The sequence below is a fragment of the Aspergillus aculeatus genome, assembly GCF_001890905.1.
Source record: "Aspergillus aculeatus ATCC 16872 unplaced genomic scaffold ASPACscaffold_3, whole genome shotgun sequence".
NCBI lineage: Eukaryota > Fungi > Ascomycota > Eurotiomycetes > Eurotiales > Aspergillaceae > Aspergillus > Aspergillus aculeatus.
This window is the reverse complement of record NW_017962978.1, coordinates 728447-745533: the sequence shown is the minus strand read 5'-3', so window position 1 is coordinate 745533 and position 17087 is coordinate 728447. Positions and strand designations below refer to the sequence as shown.

Here is a 17087-nt window from a genome sequence, read left to right as displayed (position 1 = left end):
CAGGATGAAGTTTTTTTTCTTTCCCCTTCGCCGCCCCTGATGATAGAGTGTTTTTGATGCGCAATCCCGGCTTAGGAAGACGAATATCTGAGTGGTTTGATCGCTTGGTGAAAGGACGGATTGGACAGAGATAAAAATCTAAGACTGGACACAAGCTGGAATTTTTCTAGGGTTTTATTTCTTGGGGATTAGCAAATACTTTAGGACCTGCCGTTATATATCTACTTTTTTTTTTTTTTTTTTACTTTCTTCGTTCTTCCTATCCAAAACGTGCTCTCGGGAGCTCAAAACGAGACTTCTGATTTATGAGTAACATTTTTCCTCTTGTGCTTTTCGTGAGGATTCTGGTGATCCTGTTTTGATGGTGGCGGGCATTGGTTCTAGATCCCTGATCCTGAGGACTATTCCCAGCCTGTAGATACTACTTAGTCCTGTGGTGTAGTTACATCAAGTATTTCGGCCCGGATGGACCGCTTTGACAGTGATGAGCGAGGATAAATGACGTTCCTAAAATTGAACCTCAATGCCAAGTTTTGTTTTTAATTGGTTGTTTTTTTTATCTGTATTCGGAAATGAGGCTATTCATACTACTAATATTGATATAATCAAAAAAAAAAAAAAAAAAGACAAAGCCAAAAAGAAAAGGAGTTGTTAGTTCTATCAACTATTCATTAAATAGGTAGCTACTAGCTACACTAGCTACAACTAGCTCGGCTAGTGAATATGACGCACGTCCGTCCGCCTACTATACCTTAGGCCGTACCAACTCTCCCTCTTTTCGCCAATGGTGTTTAATTATTTTAATTTGGTACTTCTCCTTTGTGGGAATGACTAGATGGATTAATTTGATTTTTCACCTTATTCATCGTGATGCGTGAGGGCAAATGTTTACGCTTTTAATATCCCTTTTCTTTCTTTGGGCGTTGATCGGGTCTGAGACTCCATTTGGAGACTGAACGAGGCCAGGAGGTGAGGACCGAGGAGCCTGGAGCTGAGGATCGGAACGCCGACGTAATGCGTAAATGTGGTGATCGAATTTCCTTCCCCAAAAAAAAAGCACGGATCCTATAGCTGATGAGGTTATGTATCATTCAATATGTCTAAATATGTCCAAGTGGGGAACTTGACTATATAGTAGTGAATCAGGGGAAGGGGAGGTAGGGTAGGGGTAGTAGTATCTTCGGATGCATACTTTCGAGTCTTATACATCTTGTGCCTGGCAGATAAGCCATTGGAGGGTTGGGGGTCGGAAAAGTGTCTTGAACTTGCCGATTCTATGATGTATTATCTTCTATGTACTGTCTTGTAGGGAGGGGGAAGAAAGTAAGCATTCCGCTCTTATGCTTTGGATTGGAGGTGGAGGTTGAGAGGGAGGTCTATTCCGGTTCTCATGCTTCATACATCCCTCCTAGTCTAGGATTGTAAGCCCCAGAATCCATTCAAAAGTTTATACATGTAAAGAAAATCGCTACGTTCGACCCCAACGATCACTTGTTAGTCGAGTTTGTATACCATTTTCGCGCCGGGAAGGTACAGTAAGGTAGTACTGTAGTTAGGGAGCAGAGTAGGTGGGTTTGTTCTCTTTCCTCCTTGATTTGTGTTGCAATTCGATTGTCAATTTTGATTTTTCTTTCGCGTCTTGCGGCCTGGCCCGGAAAAACCCAAAGTGAATAACAGATAATCATCTGAACTGATCAATCAATGGGCTCGAGACTGGGTTAAGAGTAAGTAGTCTAGGAAGATGGGGTGGGGGAGGCTAGTCAGTTGGTGGATAGGGTAGGTTAAATGCTGGACTGGGATCTGATATGGGAAAGAAAATCAAGTTGGTAAGGTATTTACCGGAGTCTAGTATTGTTCTGTAAAGCTCGTGACAACATTTGAATCTGGTTTCGGTCTTTGGGATGGAGAGGGAGAATCATGGGTTGGCTTTGTAAGGTCGGTGCCATTGGACCGGTCGATGTATAACTGTCATGAGATTATGCTAGTAGGTTAGAGGTTGCTTTTGGGTAAATGCGATGGTGGATGTGCATTGTAGTACAAACGCTCTGGGACTCGGGCTTGGATTTTATGTTGTAGTTGTAGTTGTGTTTGCGGTGTTGGTTGCGGTGTGGTTACTTTATGGTTGATCTCTGTACAAATCTTGGGCCAGATAGCAGGTCGGGGGTGAGATGAGCTTCAACCTTGATACATATGCTACCTACCTACTACTGCTGCCACTGTTCATACTACCCTCACAGTACTACTTGTGCGGTTCTCTGTGTCTCCCTCTCTGCTGGGCGCAGCCAAAGCAATGATGCAAGATATAGATCGAGTTCTAGAAATGTGGCTGCGCGCTTTTGCCCCCTCCATGTGTCCTGTCTTCGATCTACTCAAGTGCATTTGGACTGATCACAAGAGTACTCCGTACCTTGGAAACAAAGGGTGCTATGCACGATGGTGGGAACTCGAAGGACAGGGAAGGGTTTACAATCCTGGGGAACCAGGATATACTATCGAGAAAGAAGCGGTCTGCGGGACTGCGCCAGGAAAAGACGCTGTCCTCGATATTAGTTCCCGGGAATCCCAGGTCCGGAGTACATGTCGCCATCGGAGAGCTTGGTGTTTCTTCTCTCCGTACTTCGCAGTCATCCTCCATGTGCTCCATGCGAGCTCTTGGGAAGTGGGGTGGCTGTTGTGGCGAGATCGCTTGCCCTTCGCTATGAAGAGTAGTAAATAACTTAGTGCTCCGCCGTAGGTGAGCTGTATCCAATTAATTAGAGCAAAGCATGGCAAAGCATGGTGGAGAGCCCATGCTCTCTCTCTCTCTTTCTCTTTTCCTCCCCTCTTCTTCAGACACGTTCTGTACCCCAATGGTCTCATGTGGCCTGCAACTGAGGTGAGATTTCGCTGGTCAGCTGACCGATCAAGCACCGACAAACGTTGACTTCCCATCCCCCGGGCTGGTGGAGGCTGCATTGGAGTGCATATCCTTCTATCTGTTTCCCTCCGCTTGCTCTCATCCGATTTGTCACCGATAGCCTCCTCTGCAGCTGGTCAAGCTTACAGAGTACTGTACAAACAGCACATACTTTCCAAGTCTTGCAACAAACAGCTTCTTTCTGACTTCCCCATCGTCGATTCGTTCCAATCCCTTCCCTTTCATTTTTATCCTGGGTACCGCGGATGTCGCCGATGTCGTCCAGACCGAATACCTCCACACAAACCGCCATGGCTTGGGGCTGGCCGACCTCTCACCCTTTCCCTGCAAGGGCGAAACAAAGAAACTGCTCTGCGGTTGAATTCACAAACTGACAAGTTGAGAAATGCTCGGATTGCTTGAATCCGACACAAAAATAAAGAGCCTGGAGGGTGATGACGACCCCACGATGCGCGAATACGGGCTCGAGATTTTAGCTCCTGCATTGCCCTTGCCAGTTTGGGAAGAGAGGAGGGGTGGTTTTCTTACTGAGTCAAATCTGGGCAACATCGGCTGCAGTAGTCTTGTTGGACTGGAACTAGTTCACTGCACCCTTCCTCAGAATCTCGCAAATCTCCACCCTTGGCCCTCAGATCTCCTCCCCCCTCAACTCACCGCTGCGGCGGCGGCGGCGGCGGCGGAGTTGCCTGTCTGATGTCATCATCTTTTTTTCCCGCGACTTCGGATTACTTCCGTTTCAAGTCCCAACGGGCTTTAATCGCCTCCCTTTAACGAACCCATCGCGCGCATCTCCAGTCGGGACGTGGGTGGCTGCTTATAACCTGGGGGAGGTTGGGCGGACAGATTCGGGCGATGGAAGCGGAAAAAAATACTCATACAACAGTACTTGATTTAATCTACCTCCCAACCTGGCTAGACGAGCAAAGAACAATGCAAGCCGTCGCAGTGAGACTTCGCTTCTGCAAAGTACCTGGCACACGTTACATATGCGATTAAGAACACGGCAGAAGCCTCCCGGCATCTGCAATGGCTTTCCGTACCTGACAGATGTCGACTGCTCTGGCCTTGTAGAACGGTAAGGCTATCATGGCGCCCTCCAACGATCTCATTTGGTGCCTGATGTCGCACCACTTTTCCCAACCTTGTCCATGCAGAGACCTGAGTCTCAGCAGATCCCATCGAGCCAATCAAAGGTCGGCCTGGGATATCAATTAGCGCCCTTCTTTTCCCTTTGGGCCTTTTTCGCCTCCCTTTGCCTACTTCTCTCTTTCTCCGAGCTCTCTGGCTGTCCTGCCTATCCATGCCCCTTTTCTTGACAGTCCTTGCCCGGTTACGCCGAATTTTAGCCACTCGGGAATGGTTTATCATAAGCCGAATGGACTGTGAGATGCAATGACGTATGGTCGCATTGCTTGCTTGATCCGCGCGTGCGCAGTCTAGAGTGGTTCCTGTTCTTTTTCTTCCTCAAATAATTAATTTATTATTACCTCCCGCCAATGGACCAAAATTACCACGGTAATTTCTTGCCGATGGGAGTTGGGGGAGTAAGCACTCGAGCACTCAGCAACCTGGAAGCCAATCAGGTGACCGACATCGGGTACCACCAACTGGAACAATAAGATCGGTTCCATGGGACTGCTTCAGCCATCGATTCCTTTTACTATGTATGTGGGGAAGAATTGGCATTGAGTCAATTGACAAGGTACGTACGAGCTTATACGGGATTTCTTTCATTTGAGATCAGTCCTATAGAAACATGTATCACATACAATCGCTTGGTAGTTCGTCATAATGATCCGTCAGTTGACAGCAGCCCTCGTGGTCTCATCGGAACAAGCGGGGCGGACTCACCCAGCAAGCAGCTCAGAGTCACGTTTCCCGCCTTTTCTCCTCCTCCGTCCCCTGTCTACCTCCAACTGCCTAGAGAGGCTAGAGAGGCTGGAGAGATTAGGTACCAAGGATGCAGCACGGAGGACTCTGCGCCTCCCCACTAGTACCGATTCAATCCTATTGCAAGCCCCGGTAAGGCTACTCTTGCATGAAAGACATGTCGGATTCCGTGGAGACCATCTAGGGTATACAGAGGGAGTGAGGGAGGGTTGTACGGCTAGGTAGAATTTTTCTCATGTGTACGCGGCAGAGGAGACCTGCCAGTTTGATGGGAATAGACTCGATAAATTTGGGGCAATTGGGAGATTGTTACTATTACATGTGTATTATCTCGAAAACCTCGAGAAATCTCGAGTGGTGGGTAAGCTTGAGTGATCTCCTGCCTCCATTAGTGGCGGGTCGATGATAGGTACTAAATGAACCCAGAGCCTAGAGGTTCTCATGCTTGCCATGATTTGCAGTGGCCAGAACACTAAACCGGAACTAGGAGGAGTTACTATCCATCGGGATACCCTCGAATCATTCATACCCGATCACTATCTTCACGTTCAACCACCCACCCTCCCAAAGGAAGGAAGAACCTTGTCGGTGGTGCCAAAATGACAACTCCAGTTGTTCATGACTAATACAATATTACTCAGTAGCAACTTTTGATTCTCCATCATCCCGATGACCTCGGCTGGCTAGTTTGTTCTTCTCCTGAATTCTTTTCAACCTCGCCGTGATTAAATCAAATCAGTCATCCAGCCAATCAATCAATCGATCGAGATTGGATTCATCCCTCGTTTTGGATTGAACGATGAACATGGATACCTTACTTATGGATATTGCTTAGGTTGCCGGGCCGGGGTGGACCACTGCGGGTACCAGAAGTGGACCGTGGGGGGGAGGGGGAAGGTCAGAGCTCCCTTCTTTTCCTCTTTCTCACTTTTCTCTCTCTCCTCCTCTCTCTCTTTCCTTGTCGACCTCATGTGCTGACGGAACTTTACCCAGTCAAGGGAAGGAACCGATTCAAGCCTGCTTCAAAGCCTGGCCGAACCATGCCGTCTGTGCTCATCGTGATAGGATGACGACCCTTGTCTAGTCTACGCATCCCGTAGATGAAATGAAATCGACCTACGACGTATCATTCGCCCGCCGTATCTCCTGACGGTTTTCGCGTGACAAAGTACGGTGCAGATCGCCCTTTCTGCTGCTCTGACTGGAGTCCTGATTCAGGTTGGACCTTTTCGAGCTGCCATACAGATTCCATGGTTGACGGATGAGATGGGTCGTCGGCTCAGTCATCGTCTCGATAACGAGCTCGTCTGTACGGAGTACTGTACACGAGCTAGTACCGGAGAGCCCACACTCAATACCGGCACGTCCCAGGTAATCCTACCTGCCTCCTCCGTAGAGGGCCTCCTCCTCTAAGAAGCTCGGAACCGAAGGCGAACTGACGATGCTCTCACTACCGCTTCCCCCGTCCATTGGTCTCGTTCTCCCCGGGCTTTTTCTCAGGGCAAGCAATGCCTTTCTCCCGAGGATCCGTGCTCTCTGACTTGGGGACTTACTTCTCGGCACCCTCCTCCTCATCTACTTACCCCTGGCCCACTTCTTCACTCTGAATCTTACCTTAGCTTTTGGTCAGCATTGAGCAGCAACATAGCCACTGCGGGAAAAGTCCAGCATTATTCTGGGAGGGATGAGATACCCACGTAGACAGCTAGCGAGAGGGGAGGGAAACGCCGTTGAGAGGTCGTCGCTTGATGATTGACGATAGTGAGAGACTATCGAGTATGGTTCCGCGCCGTCTCCCAGGCCCGCAAAGACTTCTTCCTGTATGTCATGCGGGCAATTAGGTTCAGCGGTTCTCGATCCGCTCCCCGTCCGTCGATGGGAACCATGGTTGATCAAGAACTCTTTATGAAAGCGGGCATCTACCATGATTTGCGTCCCGAGGCAGATCCCCTCTGTGCCATTGACGGATTCTCATCCACACTGTTCATCCACCGGGACCGCTTGAGCCCACCGTAACTAATCTTATGGCGCGGCGTGCGGGATCATATTTCCCATCTTAGGTATTCCCGGATGATTGGTTTCAATGAAAAAGCAATATCCTCTGGCTAACAGGAGGTACTGTACAAAAGCAGGGCTCAACGCAACATCTTATAGTAGTGCGGGCAGAGAATAAGTGCGACCAGAGTACGGAGTAGGAATGGAAGCGAGAAGGAGGATTGCTCATGGACGAATTGATCGACTTTTATCCTTCATCGACTTTTTACTGGCTTCAAAAGCACCCGATTTGGGAGCCATATGGTCTGGGAGTGGGAGTCTAGCTCCACCTGGAATCGGAGGAGGGGGTGTCATGCCTTCTACTTAGTGCAGGCTCCGCCTGGACAGGACTGGAGGTGGGAGAGGGGGGGGGGGTGAGTATCATCCCTACCTAAAATAGTATGACGGCAGACCGACAAACGGTGGTTCGGATACCTGGATCCTTCCTTTAGTGTAACATGTCATGCTGCGTAAGTTACTCCATGATGTAGAAGGACATCCAGCCGGAGAAGCATGCTAGATCAAACTCAAGCGAAGCCTGAATGCAACCTCATCGCAGCAGGACATCAAAGGCATTGGAAGAGAACATCAGGGACGGGGGATGAACCCGGAGAGGGGGGTATGGGGGGGAAGGGGAGGGGTGTGGGTGCAAAAGAAAAAGACCAGGGATTGCTGGAACCGGTCGAGAGGAGAGAAGCTGGGAATTACTTTCGGAAAGTGAGCATAAGCAACTGTCTTTGAGAACTGAAGATTACGGAGATTACCTGACACGAGGTGGTACGGAAGCGATACCTTTAGCGGTATTTGGACCCGAGAGTCGATCCCTGTCCTTCCAATCTAGATCTCCTCCAATCAGAGCACGGACTCCCCACTACTTCTCTTTCGCATTGGATTCATTTTCAGTACTGGCGTCGAGCTGACCAGCCAATTGAGAAAAGCAATGCAGCATGTCTTTTTTCTTTCTCTTGTCGCTTTCCGGGCCTACTAGAACTATCAATCCGAACGGGGTATACGGAGTACATATCTTAGGTTTCATGCGTCCTCGTGTCTGGCTGGCTGCAACCCGTGGAAGCAAAAGAAGAAGGCGAAGAAGGACATATGGGTGGTCATAGAAGGGGGGAAAGAACTGCCTGACCGGTCTGGGCAGGCCAGATATGAATCGGCCATTGCTCCAAAGCGAGCTTTCCTCCGAGGTTCCAGACTCGCGTGTTGTTGCTCAAGCTGCCTGGCTATCTGTCAATCAAAATCTGCCGTAGTTAGTTCTATACAGACCACCGCTATAGATCGCAAACAGACATGGATAGAAATGGCAGCGTCGATGAGGAATTAGATGGATAGATAGTTGATACTGGTAGTCAGATGGATGAACGGATGGAATTATGCAGGTCTGTTCTTCTGGTCTGGAATAAATAAGGTGCAGAAGAGAAGAGGAACAAATTAGATCACTAATACTACTGCTCACTTATAATAATCAACCCAATAAATAGAAATAAAAACTAAACGGAATAAATAAAAAGAGAGTAATAATTTTTTTAAAAAAAAAGGAATAGAAAAGAAAAAGAAAACTTAAAAGTACTCCCGAACGGAGACTGGACCGTTGATGAATTTACGACTTGCCCATTGACGACGCCTCTTTTCCATTTGCCTTTCCCTTCCTGGTCTTCTACTAAACCAACTACTTACAGACTGTAACTTACTGACTGCAATCACTCACTCACTCACTCTACCTTGCTACCTGCCGTATCTACTTACTGACTGACTTACTCACTCCTCCTCATTTTCCTTCTGTTTCTTCCTCTTCTCCTCCTCCTCTCCGCCAATTACTTGGGATATACGACAAGCTAAAACTGTGAGCTTCTCCGGTCGTTTCCCTGATCGTCCCTGCGGTGCCTGTGCCCTGGCCCGACCCTTTTTTTTCTTGTCTCTCACGTTTAAAAACCTCCATGCTTTCTTTACCCACCCGCTGCGCACGCTTGACCCGCTTTCTCGCTTGAAGGCGACTGACTCCTCTACTACTGGTATCAATCTCCTTCCGTCCTGGTCTATCCAATCCATGTGAAGTTGTATGGTGCAGACGTCCTCTTTTCTCGCCCCTCCCCCCTTCCCGGGTCAGCTAACTCTTGGTCATCTTCTCGGGGTAGTCTACCCTATCAGACGCCAATTGTCTAGGGAGCGCAGATCTGGTGGCTCTAGAAAGTTGATACATGCCCGCTCTTCAGCTTCCGTAAGCGCAGCTCACTCGTTCCTCCAGTTCGAGTCTGAATATGCATCACTTTCTCCCCTTGTCTCGGCCCTAGACCGTCTCTTTGACTGGCTTCCACCCATCATTGCTTTTTCTCTCAGAGCTATTGATCAGATCTCATTCCCCGGTTTTTTTGGATTCTTAAAATCCCTTTGGGGTTGTCTGATAGACAAATATCTTTGTTAAGCACTTGTCTCAGTGCCACCTCCACCACTTCTTCCACTCCACCTTCTCTCTCTCCCCCCCCCCTCCCCTGATATACTTCTCACACTGTCTCTCTTTGTCTCTCTGCGTCTTCCCTTTCAGGATTTTCCCTTGTCCTACCTTCCCTTCAGTATGGATACGGAAAGCACACATCCGCAAGACAATGACTTTGCGCAATCACCCTGGGTGGATATGGGCGGTTTCAGTCCATCCGAGCAATCGCCCACCCTGGACTATCAGGGATTCGGATACGGTGTCTTACCTCTTGATTCTTCCTATGGAGTCTCAATTCCACCACCTTATGCATCAATGCCATTGACCATGACTTCCAACACATGGCCCAGCATGCTCACCACCCAGGGGCCTTTCCCGGATGCAGCCATGCCTGCAATGCCTCTACCGCCGCCGCCTCCACCACCACCATTGCAGCAACCTCAGCAAACGCCCGCCATCACCTCTCTTACACCTGTCCCGCCACCGCGCAAGTCCTCAACCAGCGGCTCCACCCCACGGCGGACCCTCACCGATGAGGACCGTCGACGAATGTGTCTCTATCACGAGGAGAACAAGACCGCTAAGCAGACTGACATTGGAGGTAAAGTCTTCACGCCTTTTCTTGATACGAACTCCCCGTCTAACCGATCCTGCTGCAGCACTCTTTGGGGTCGAAAGAAGGTAAAGTCTTCCGTTACTCCCGCTATGCTCGAGGCGGTCAAGCTTTCTCTAACACGGTTGGTTGAAGTACTGTATCGAAAGTTCTGCGTCAGAAGGAGAAATATCTTAATCCTGATGATGGCACCCGGTCCCCCATCAAGAGGGCCAAAGGGAGAGTACCAGACATCGAGAAAGCCCTGTCTAACTGGGCGAGAAACTATCAGAAAAAGTACCCTATCAACGACGAGATGATCCGGGAAAAAGCTCTTTTCTTTGCTAGCACCTGCGGTAGTCCCGATGGCAAAGAAAAGGTGTTGAGCACCAGCTGGCTTGAGAAATTCAAACGCAAATACGATCTCACGGGGGCCAAGTCTCGAAAAGGCTCTTTTAGTGCCAAAAGTGACTCGGAGAGCCCGACCTGTTTGAGCATCAACTCGGCCTTGGCCTCTGCTATCCACTCTCCAACCGTCCTCTCCCCTACATCGACCACCGGATTCCTCAGCCCGTCACCTCTGTCCCCAATGCAGAGCAATGAGAATATCAGAGCGGAGTTTGCCCACAGTCTGGCTGAGATCACTGGCGATTTCCAGCATGCGCACAGCCACAGTACCACTTCCTTAGACACTTCCTCGACGTTCTCCGCTGGCATCACGAGTCCAACATCCACTCTGATTACCGACAGCCCTTTCACACCTACGAGCCAGTCTCTTACTTCGCCAGTGGATGGTAACTCCAACCGACCCCGCAGCCAGACCTTCCCATCAGGCTCAGCTGACCCCAACTTGATCTCTCCGGAAGAAAACGAGCAATTGACAAAGGCCGCTCTACGACAGTCGATCTTGATGCAAGAAGCTACTTCTCTGGAGGAACAACAAGATCAGAAGACTCTGCCGGGATTGGACACATCGGTGGGCACGATCAAACGAAATCGCAGCAATCCAGAGATCAAGCCCAAAACCACATATCCGCCGCTCTTCTCGAAATCTACTAACGCTTCTCCCGTCAGTTCCCCGGGATCACCCAGCCAGGATGAAGCCAGAAAGGCTCTGGAGTTGGTCATGAGCTATCTGAAGCAGCAGCCGGCGGGTCTCGTGGCAGAAGATTATCTTACCATTGGGAAGTTGATGGAAAAGCTCGAGCTCACCAAGCCATCGCAAGGCACCCTCCCTGGTGGTCTCACCCGGATTGATGAGCATGACGATGTGCCTACCCTGAACAAGAAACGAAGTATTCACAGTATGGGTTAAGCGGTCCCATCGACATATCCGCCAGAGATGCCACTACTCAGCCTAATGTATCATCACTCAAAGTCGCAGCCCCGAATATCGAAAGCGAAGATATACGACCTGCGACATTGATAGTACATATTGTTTCTGTTTGATTTCTCCTCCGCGTTTTCTTTTTCTTTGGGGTTCATTGCAGTCTCGTTTCCTTGGCACCTTTGATATCACTTTCCTTCTTTGCTCATCGGGTGGCTTTCTGATTCTAATAATTGCATGTCACATGCTTTTTGATTATTTTCTTTTCCTTGTTCCCTTTATGTCTCCTTTTCTCACTATAATCACACTGGGGGTGGAGATGGGACAGACCAAAAATTACTACGTGGGATACACCAGAAGAGGGCAACCTCAATCATCATATGGGCTCATACATACTGGAAAGGCAACTCAGGGAAATTATGGGGTCATGAGGGATTCATGTCCTACGGTGTTGGGTCGAGCATACCGAAATTGGTTGTGCCAGTGTAATATCTATCCGTCTACTGGGTTTACTTTATATTTGGATGTTGTTCTTTTACTCGAGCCAGAAGACTCAAAGTCAGAATCTGCATCGCTTACGCAGGGATTTTTTCCTTTTAAACCTTTGGTCATACGCTTTCTGTGCGTGTGTGTGCGCAAACCAGACCCTAGATTTCCGTCTTAATCCAATGGCCCCAGTCCCGTTGAGAATGGCAAACATGGAACGGAGCCTCAAGAAGAGGAAGGGGAGCAATCACAATATCTTCCCGTACAGGGAGAATCCCATTGGCTCGATTCCGGCCTACAACAGACCAATATTTCTTTTCAACCCTCGACTTTTTTGTGATGATAGCGCGCAGGGCTCACCGCATCCATCTGGAGGTGATTTCAACTTGATGTCATTTGTTGGGGGTTGGGGGGGGGGGTGGCTGGTCCGTAGTATCTCTAAGCGCCGTGTCCCTTGGAAAGAACACCCGTAGTGGCGTCCCTCGCAACCTTGAACCTTGAATAGGAACCCTGGTTCAGTTCCTGTGGGGCAGGGAAGGAGAGGGATGTGCAAGTTACTAATAGTGGTTCCGCCACCAAGTTACGGGCACCCACCTAGCACTTTACCATGATGTATGCCCGGGCCGTGAAACCAGTCTACACCTCCTGAGTACCTATCTCAGGTACCCAACCGGGAAGATTTAACTTACCGCCGCATACCGTACAGACCTACCCAGCCCAGCCCAGCCCAGCCCAGCCTCAGGCTTCAATATCTGCCTGAGACGCCTGGCTGCCTGAGGAGATGCCTGCCTGACTTCCCCCTTCAGTGTGCCTGAGATTTCTCTAGACAAGCTGCTCCTATGTCTGTATGTATGTATGGTACACTCCTCGCCTGACGTACGTAACCCTGTCTTCACCCAGATCGCTTTGTGCCTTGTTGTCTTGACCCCAAGCCTGCTTGATCCCAAACATTATGCATACTCTTGACCGACCCCAACATCTAAAGCGAATTCGATGCTTCCTGTCTGTCTGCCTGACTGCTACTCTTCAAGATACAAGATACGATTACATGTTACTCAGGGACTCAAGCCACCGTCACACACCCAATCAGATGGATATGGTGCAATAGGTTACCTGACTAGGTACTAGGTACAGTACAGTATGTTGCCAAGGATTCTTCCGAACTGCGTTCGAACAGAGGCGGTACTGTACCTTTTATTCGGTGGTTGTTGGGCTCTTGTTATTCGCATTCGACGAGGGGCGATAGGCCTCGAGGCCTCGAAGCCTAGACCCCAGCCAGGCGAGGCGAGGCGGGGCGAGATGAGGCGAGGCTTGGAACTCCAAGGGAGTCTCTAAACATCAAACTACCGGTAGACATAGATTATACGGGACGGGGAACATAAGGGACAACATCCGTGGTCAGACTATGGCGTGGGCGAGGCGAGTCTCAAGCTTGGGCGATGCTCTGTGCACGAGTCAGGACGGGCAGGGGCACAAAGGTACGGCGCGCCTCTTCCTGCCTAGACTGTGCATATCTACGGTACAGTATCTCAAGACTGGTGCCAGCATAAATGAAGGAACGACAGGAATGACAAAGCCACTCTAGTGTGAGGTTAAGACGAATAGGCCCTCCCCTTCCCACTCTAACCTCGTGCAACTCCCAAATATCATTATCATTAGTTAGCTCTCCGCGAAAGTTAATGTAGACTAAGAAACAAAGATCTTCAATGCAGCGTAGCGTGCGTGTAGTACGCCTCGTCTACCGATACTCTATAAGGAAAAGGTCAGTGAACTTAATTCGCGACGTCTAGCGACAGCCCCCTGTCCTCCATCAACTCAGCAATACTACGCTCGGATAGCTCTGGAAGAAGGTTGGTGAGAATGGCCTCCATGATAGAGTAGATCAGGTGTTTGTTGCAGTAGTCGTCGGAAAAGAGGTCGAGAATCTCCTCAATACATGCGAGAAGATATACCTCTTCCGCGTCGTTGATTGGTGCAGGCGACGGTGACGGCGATAACGAGGATGATGGCGAAGTTTGTTTGTTTGACGGCAAGTCATCCACTTGACCATGAGTCGACAGAATAACGGCCGGGGCGGCGAAGAATTGCCGAACGATTGGGCGAGGCACCCGAGACAGGATGCTGGCCGCGCAGCGTCGCTTGACAGATGCGAAATCGGGCGTAGAGGGACGCGGGTCCGGCGATAAGGGCGCTGTCGATGAGAGACCAGTCGTTGAGACGCTACTGCAAGCGTCACTTGCGCCAGCGCTTTCGCTAACAGGGTCTTTAGTGATGGCAATAGGAGGCGTGGGAGGTTGCACAGACAGCTGCGGCGCCGATACCGCCGTGGTCGCCGCCGCTGGACGAGCGTTCAGTGGGAAAAGCGCCGCTCTGGTCGCCAGGAGCAGGTTTGGTAACAAAGCGGGGGTGAGAACATAATCCTGGATGGTCTCGTGAAGGAACCTAGTAAAGGTAAATGTAAGATAACAGCTAGGAGCAGGGATGAAGGGAGTCAGAAAGAGCATCAGAGGCGATCTGACTTCTAAAGCCAGTAATGGAGGACCTCGATATTGTGGAGAAGCGGTTGACCCCGACAGACCGAAAATGTCAAATGGTAGAGGGATCAGCCTGGCCAGAGGCACGGCGGAGGAGCATGGACCACCGATTGGTGCGATTGAGATACCACCAGTGATTCTGAATATGACGGCAGGTTTGGAAAAGAGCAAGGTGGATATTTGTTCCCCGGACAAGAAAGGTAAGGCAGCTCATACGTTGGAGAACACGGCATCTCCCCTTAGCCTCTCCCGTAACGTGTTCATATGCGCCATAAGACACAGCTGGGGTACAGACTCAGATATTCGAGCGCGAGGGATTTTGATGATTGGTCGAAAAATATGGGAACAGGGTAGCAATTTGCCCTGTCCCTGCAAATGCTCCCGAAATAAGCAGCCAGTCAATCGATGAGTGGAAGCATGATCTTCACAAATGTTTGTTTGTGACCTAAAGGCTAGGGAGCGTCATTTGTCTGTGCAAGGATCACTTTAGCCTCTCCCCCCAGCTAGCCTTTCGAAAGGATGTGCAGATGGTTCAGACCCATTTCCAAATTTCTTTGTTCCTCGTTGTAGCATTGTTTGACAGCCAGGTTGTACGTGGAAGAGGACGGGACGGAAGGCCCGGTCCCGTCCCTCACCGGTCATGAAAAGGCTGGTGCACTTGACATAGAATGGTTGACAGGAGGTCGCAGACTACTCAAGATCGACCTGACTCGGCATGTCCGACATTCAGTCAGAGTAGAAATGGCATGACTTGAGTAGGAAGTGGCCGAGACAGGGCCCGGTCGCGATTTGTCAATTAATTGATTGAGTGATTGACCGACTGATTGATTGATGAAGAAGTCTGAAGAAGAGACGGGACCACCGGCTCGTAATGACGATTACGCGGGTGGTATATTAACCGTAAGCGCCGGTCACGGTCTGTAATAACAAGAGCACCCTTGCACGAGCGAATCAGAGCCAGATTAAGGCAAATGCAGAAGTCGGACTGTGCATCCACCAGCAGATCAAGTGATCGTTGCAGCATGCGAGCAATGCGCATCCCTTATGCATCATCGACGGCCCACCGGCTCCTGCTCCGTCATCCTAATCTCCAGGTGATAACCACCAACAGTGCTGCACGACTTGTCCACACCAGTGTAGATCATAGTTCGGAAATCGAACCGCACCGCTTCTCCACAGGTCAAGAACAGCTATCATTTCCATTTGTCGGCGTTGAAAGACAATTGAAGTGCTTGGCGGAGGAGGGGCAGAGGGGTGCGAGAACTCAAAATAAACACACAACTCACCTATTGAGAACGCTATCGGTGTCACCTAATCTACCTGGACCCGCCAGGATCAAGTGCTGAACCAGCGCGAGACATCCCCCAAGCCATGGCATCCGCCGAGGTACATCCAGCAGTTGAGCGAGCATGCCGTAAAGCCGATACTTGAGCACAGGTCGCTTCCTCGAGCTCGTGCACATGCCATTTGTCTCACTTGCTTTGCTGATTGGTGAAGCAAAAGTCCGAGAGGAAGGCGCCGGATTCCTCGATGAAACACGAAACAAACCTACTATAATGAAGTGCAAGGCCACATAGACGGTATATCCAACTTGCAGAATCTGCCACGCCCAGTCCGGGATTCGTACTGGGGTCGGTGGGTGTGACGAGCCTTTCAGCCGCTCCTCTCGCGATGAGATTAAGCCGTACTCGTGTAATCGGGAGCGCTGACGGAACTGAGCTGTGGTTGCATCCTCCTTGCGACTGTCGCGTCCAGCATTGTCTACCAGTTTTGTAATACTCTCCAGTATGAAACACCCGTCACTCATTTTCCCGGCCACTCCATTGCCCAGAATAAGATCTGCCATGATATCGCATAACAAGGTCCGTAGACAGACGTTCTCAAGATCTTCCGTTGGAAGAAGAATCGCAAGCGCTCCTTGTACCAGCAATTGCCTGTATATGGATTCGGCTTCTTGTTGTCCTGTCATGCTCTGGGCATCTGACGGGCTCGGAACTGGTGAAAGACCTGGGTGAGGATTCAAGGAATGATATATCTCGCGAAGTGATGGCGATAGCTCGCACAAGTCCGACTGCTGTTTGGCTAGCCTGTACGCTGCATCAGGCCATCGATCTAATCAGCCCTGAACCGCCAATATACAAAATCGATCAAGGTAGCAAAATGCAACCACACTTACAACTGATATGCGTCTCTACCAGTGCTGGAACCTCATCGAGTACTAGCTGTGCGATGTCGGTTTCGCGAACCCTCTGCTCGAGCGCCCGGGTGCAGTGCGCAATAACCTGTATGAGTTCGTTGATGAAGACCTGATCCGCCGTGATTTTTGAGTACCAAGAAAGAACAAACTCCTTGACCACTATGGCAATTAAGGCGTAGAGTTGAAGATCGAGTTCGTTTGAGCTTGTCAAAGGGGGTAGCAAGTCTTCTAAAGGTGAAGGCGTGGAAGCACCGCCATGGTTACCCGACTGCGGACACAGAACGCGTCGAATCAGAGCAATAGTTGCCTTTTCGCTTGTGGAACTAAGCGTCTCATCACGACTAGGTCCCTTGGATGGTTGAGGGCGAGTAGGTCTGGGTGATGATGGCTGCGACAATAGCGAGGAAGCTGACAAGGCTGTCGACTTGGAGCTAGAGGTTGTCGGACTAGCCTTAAGTTGCGACAGAGGATGGAGACCCGGGCGGAGAGGGTCGCTGGTCATTTCATCGCCAGTGAAGAAGCAATGCCGGATCGCTGAAATTCAAGATTTTATTGTAAGATTCTGAGGCACAAAGCTCCATCAGCTAATGCCAGCGCGTGATGGTGATTGAAGTTGTTGAAGCAACTGCGACAGCCGGAGGGGAATGACCTACCTATGCCGCCGCTATTT

The 17087-nt window shown here is 49.9% G+C and overlaps 3 protein-coding genes across 3 annotated transcripts; 2 read left to right on the top strand and 1 right to left on the bottom strand.

Moving 5' to 3' along the window:
* Positions 1–4434: 4434 nt before the first annotated feature.
* On the top strand, positions 4435–5168 carry ASPACDRAFT_75922 (uncharacterized protein; the record flags this gene model as incomplete). Its single annotated transcript, XM_020204589.1, has 1 exon — positions 4435–5168. A coding segment is annotated over exon 1 (320 nt), but the record flags the coding sequence as incomplete, so codon positions are not given.
* A 4251-nt stretch (positions 5169–9419) lies between these two features.
* On the top strand, positions 9420–11188 carry ASPACDRAFT_24341 (uncharacterized protein; the record flags this gene model as incomplete). Its single annotated transcript, XM_020199261.1, has 3 exons — positions 9420–9882; positions 9941–9962; positions 10030–11188. The coding sequence occupies 3 exons, from the start codon at positions 9420–9422 to the stop codon at positions 11186–11188; spliced, it is 1644 nt and encodes a 547-aa protein (XP_020059153.1).
* Positions 11189–13458: 2270 nt separating this feature from the next.
* Positions 13459–16919, bottom strand: ASPACDRAFT_40126 (uncharacterized protein; the record flags this gene model as incomplete). The annotated part of the gene is made up of 3 exons (XM_020200708.1): positions 13459–14128; positions 15507–16314; positions 16397–16919. The coding sequence occupies 3 exons, from the start codon at positions 16917–16919 to the stop codon at positions 13459–13461; spliced, it is 2001 nt and encodes a 666-aa protein (XP_020059152.1).
* Between the last annotated feature and the right edge of the window lie 168 nt (positions 16920–17087).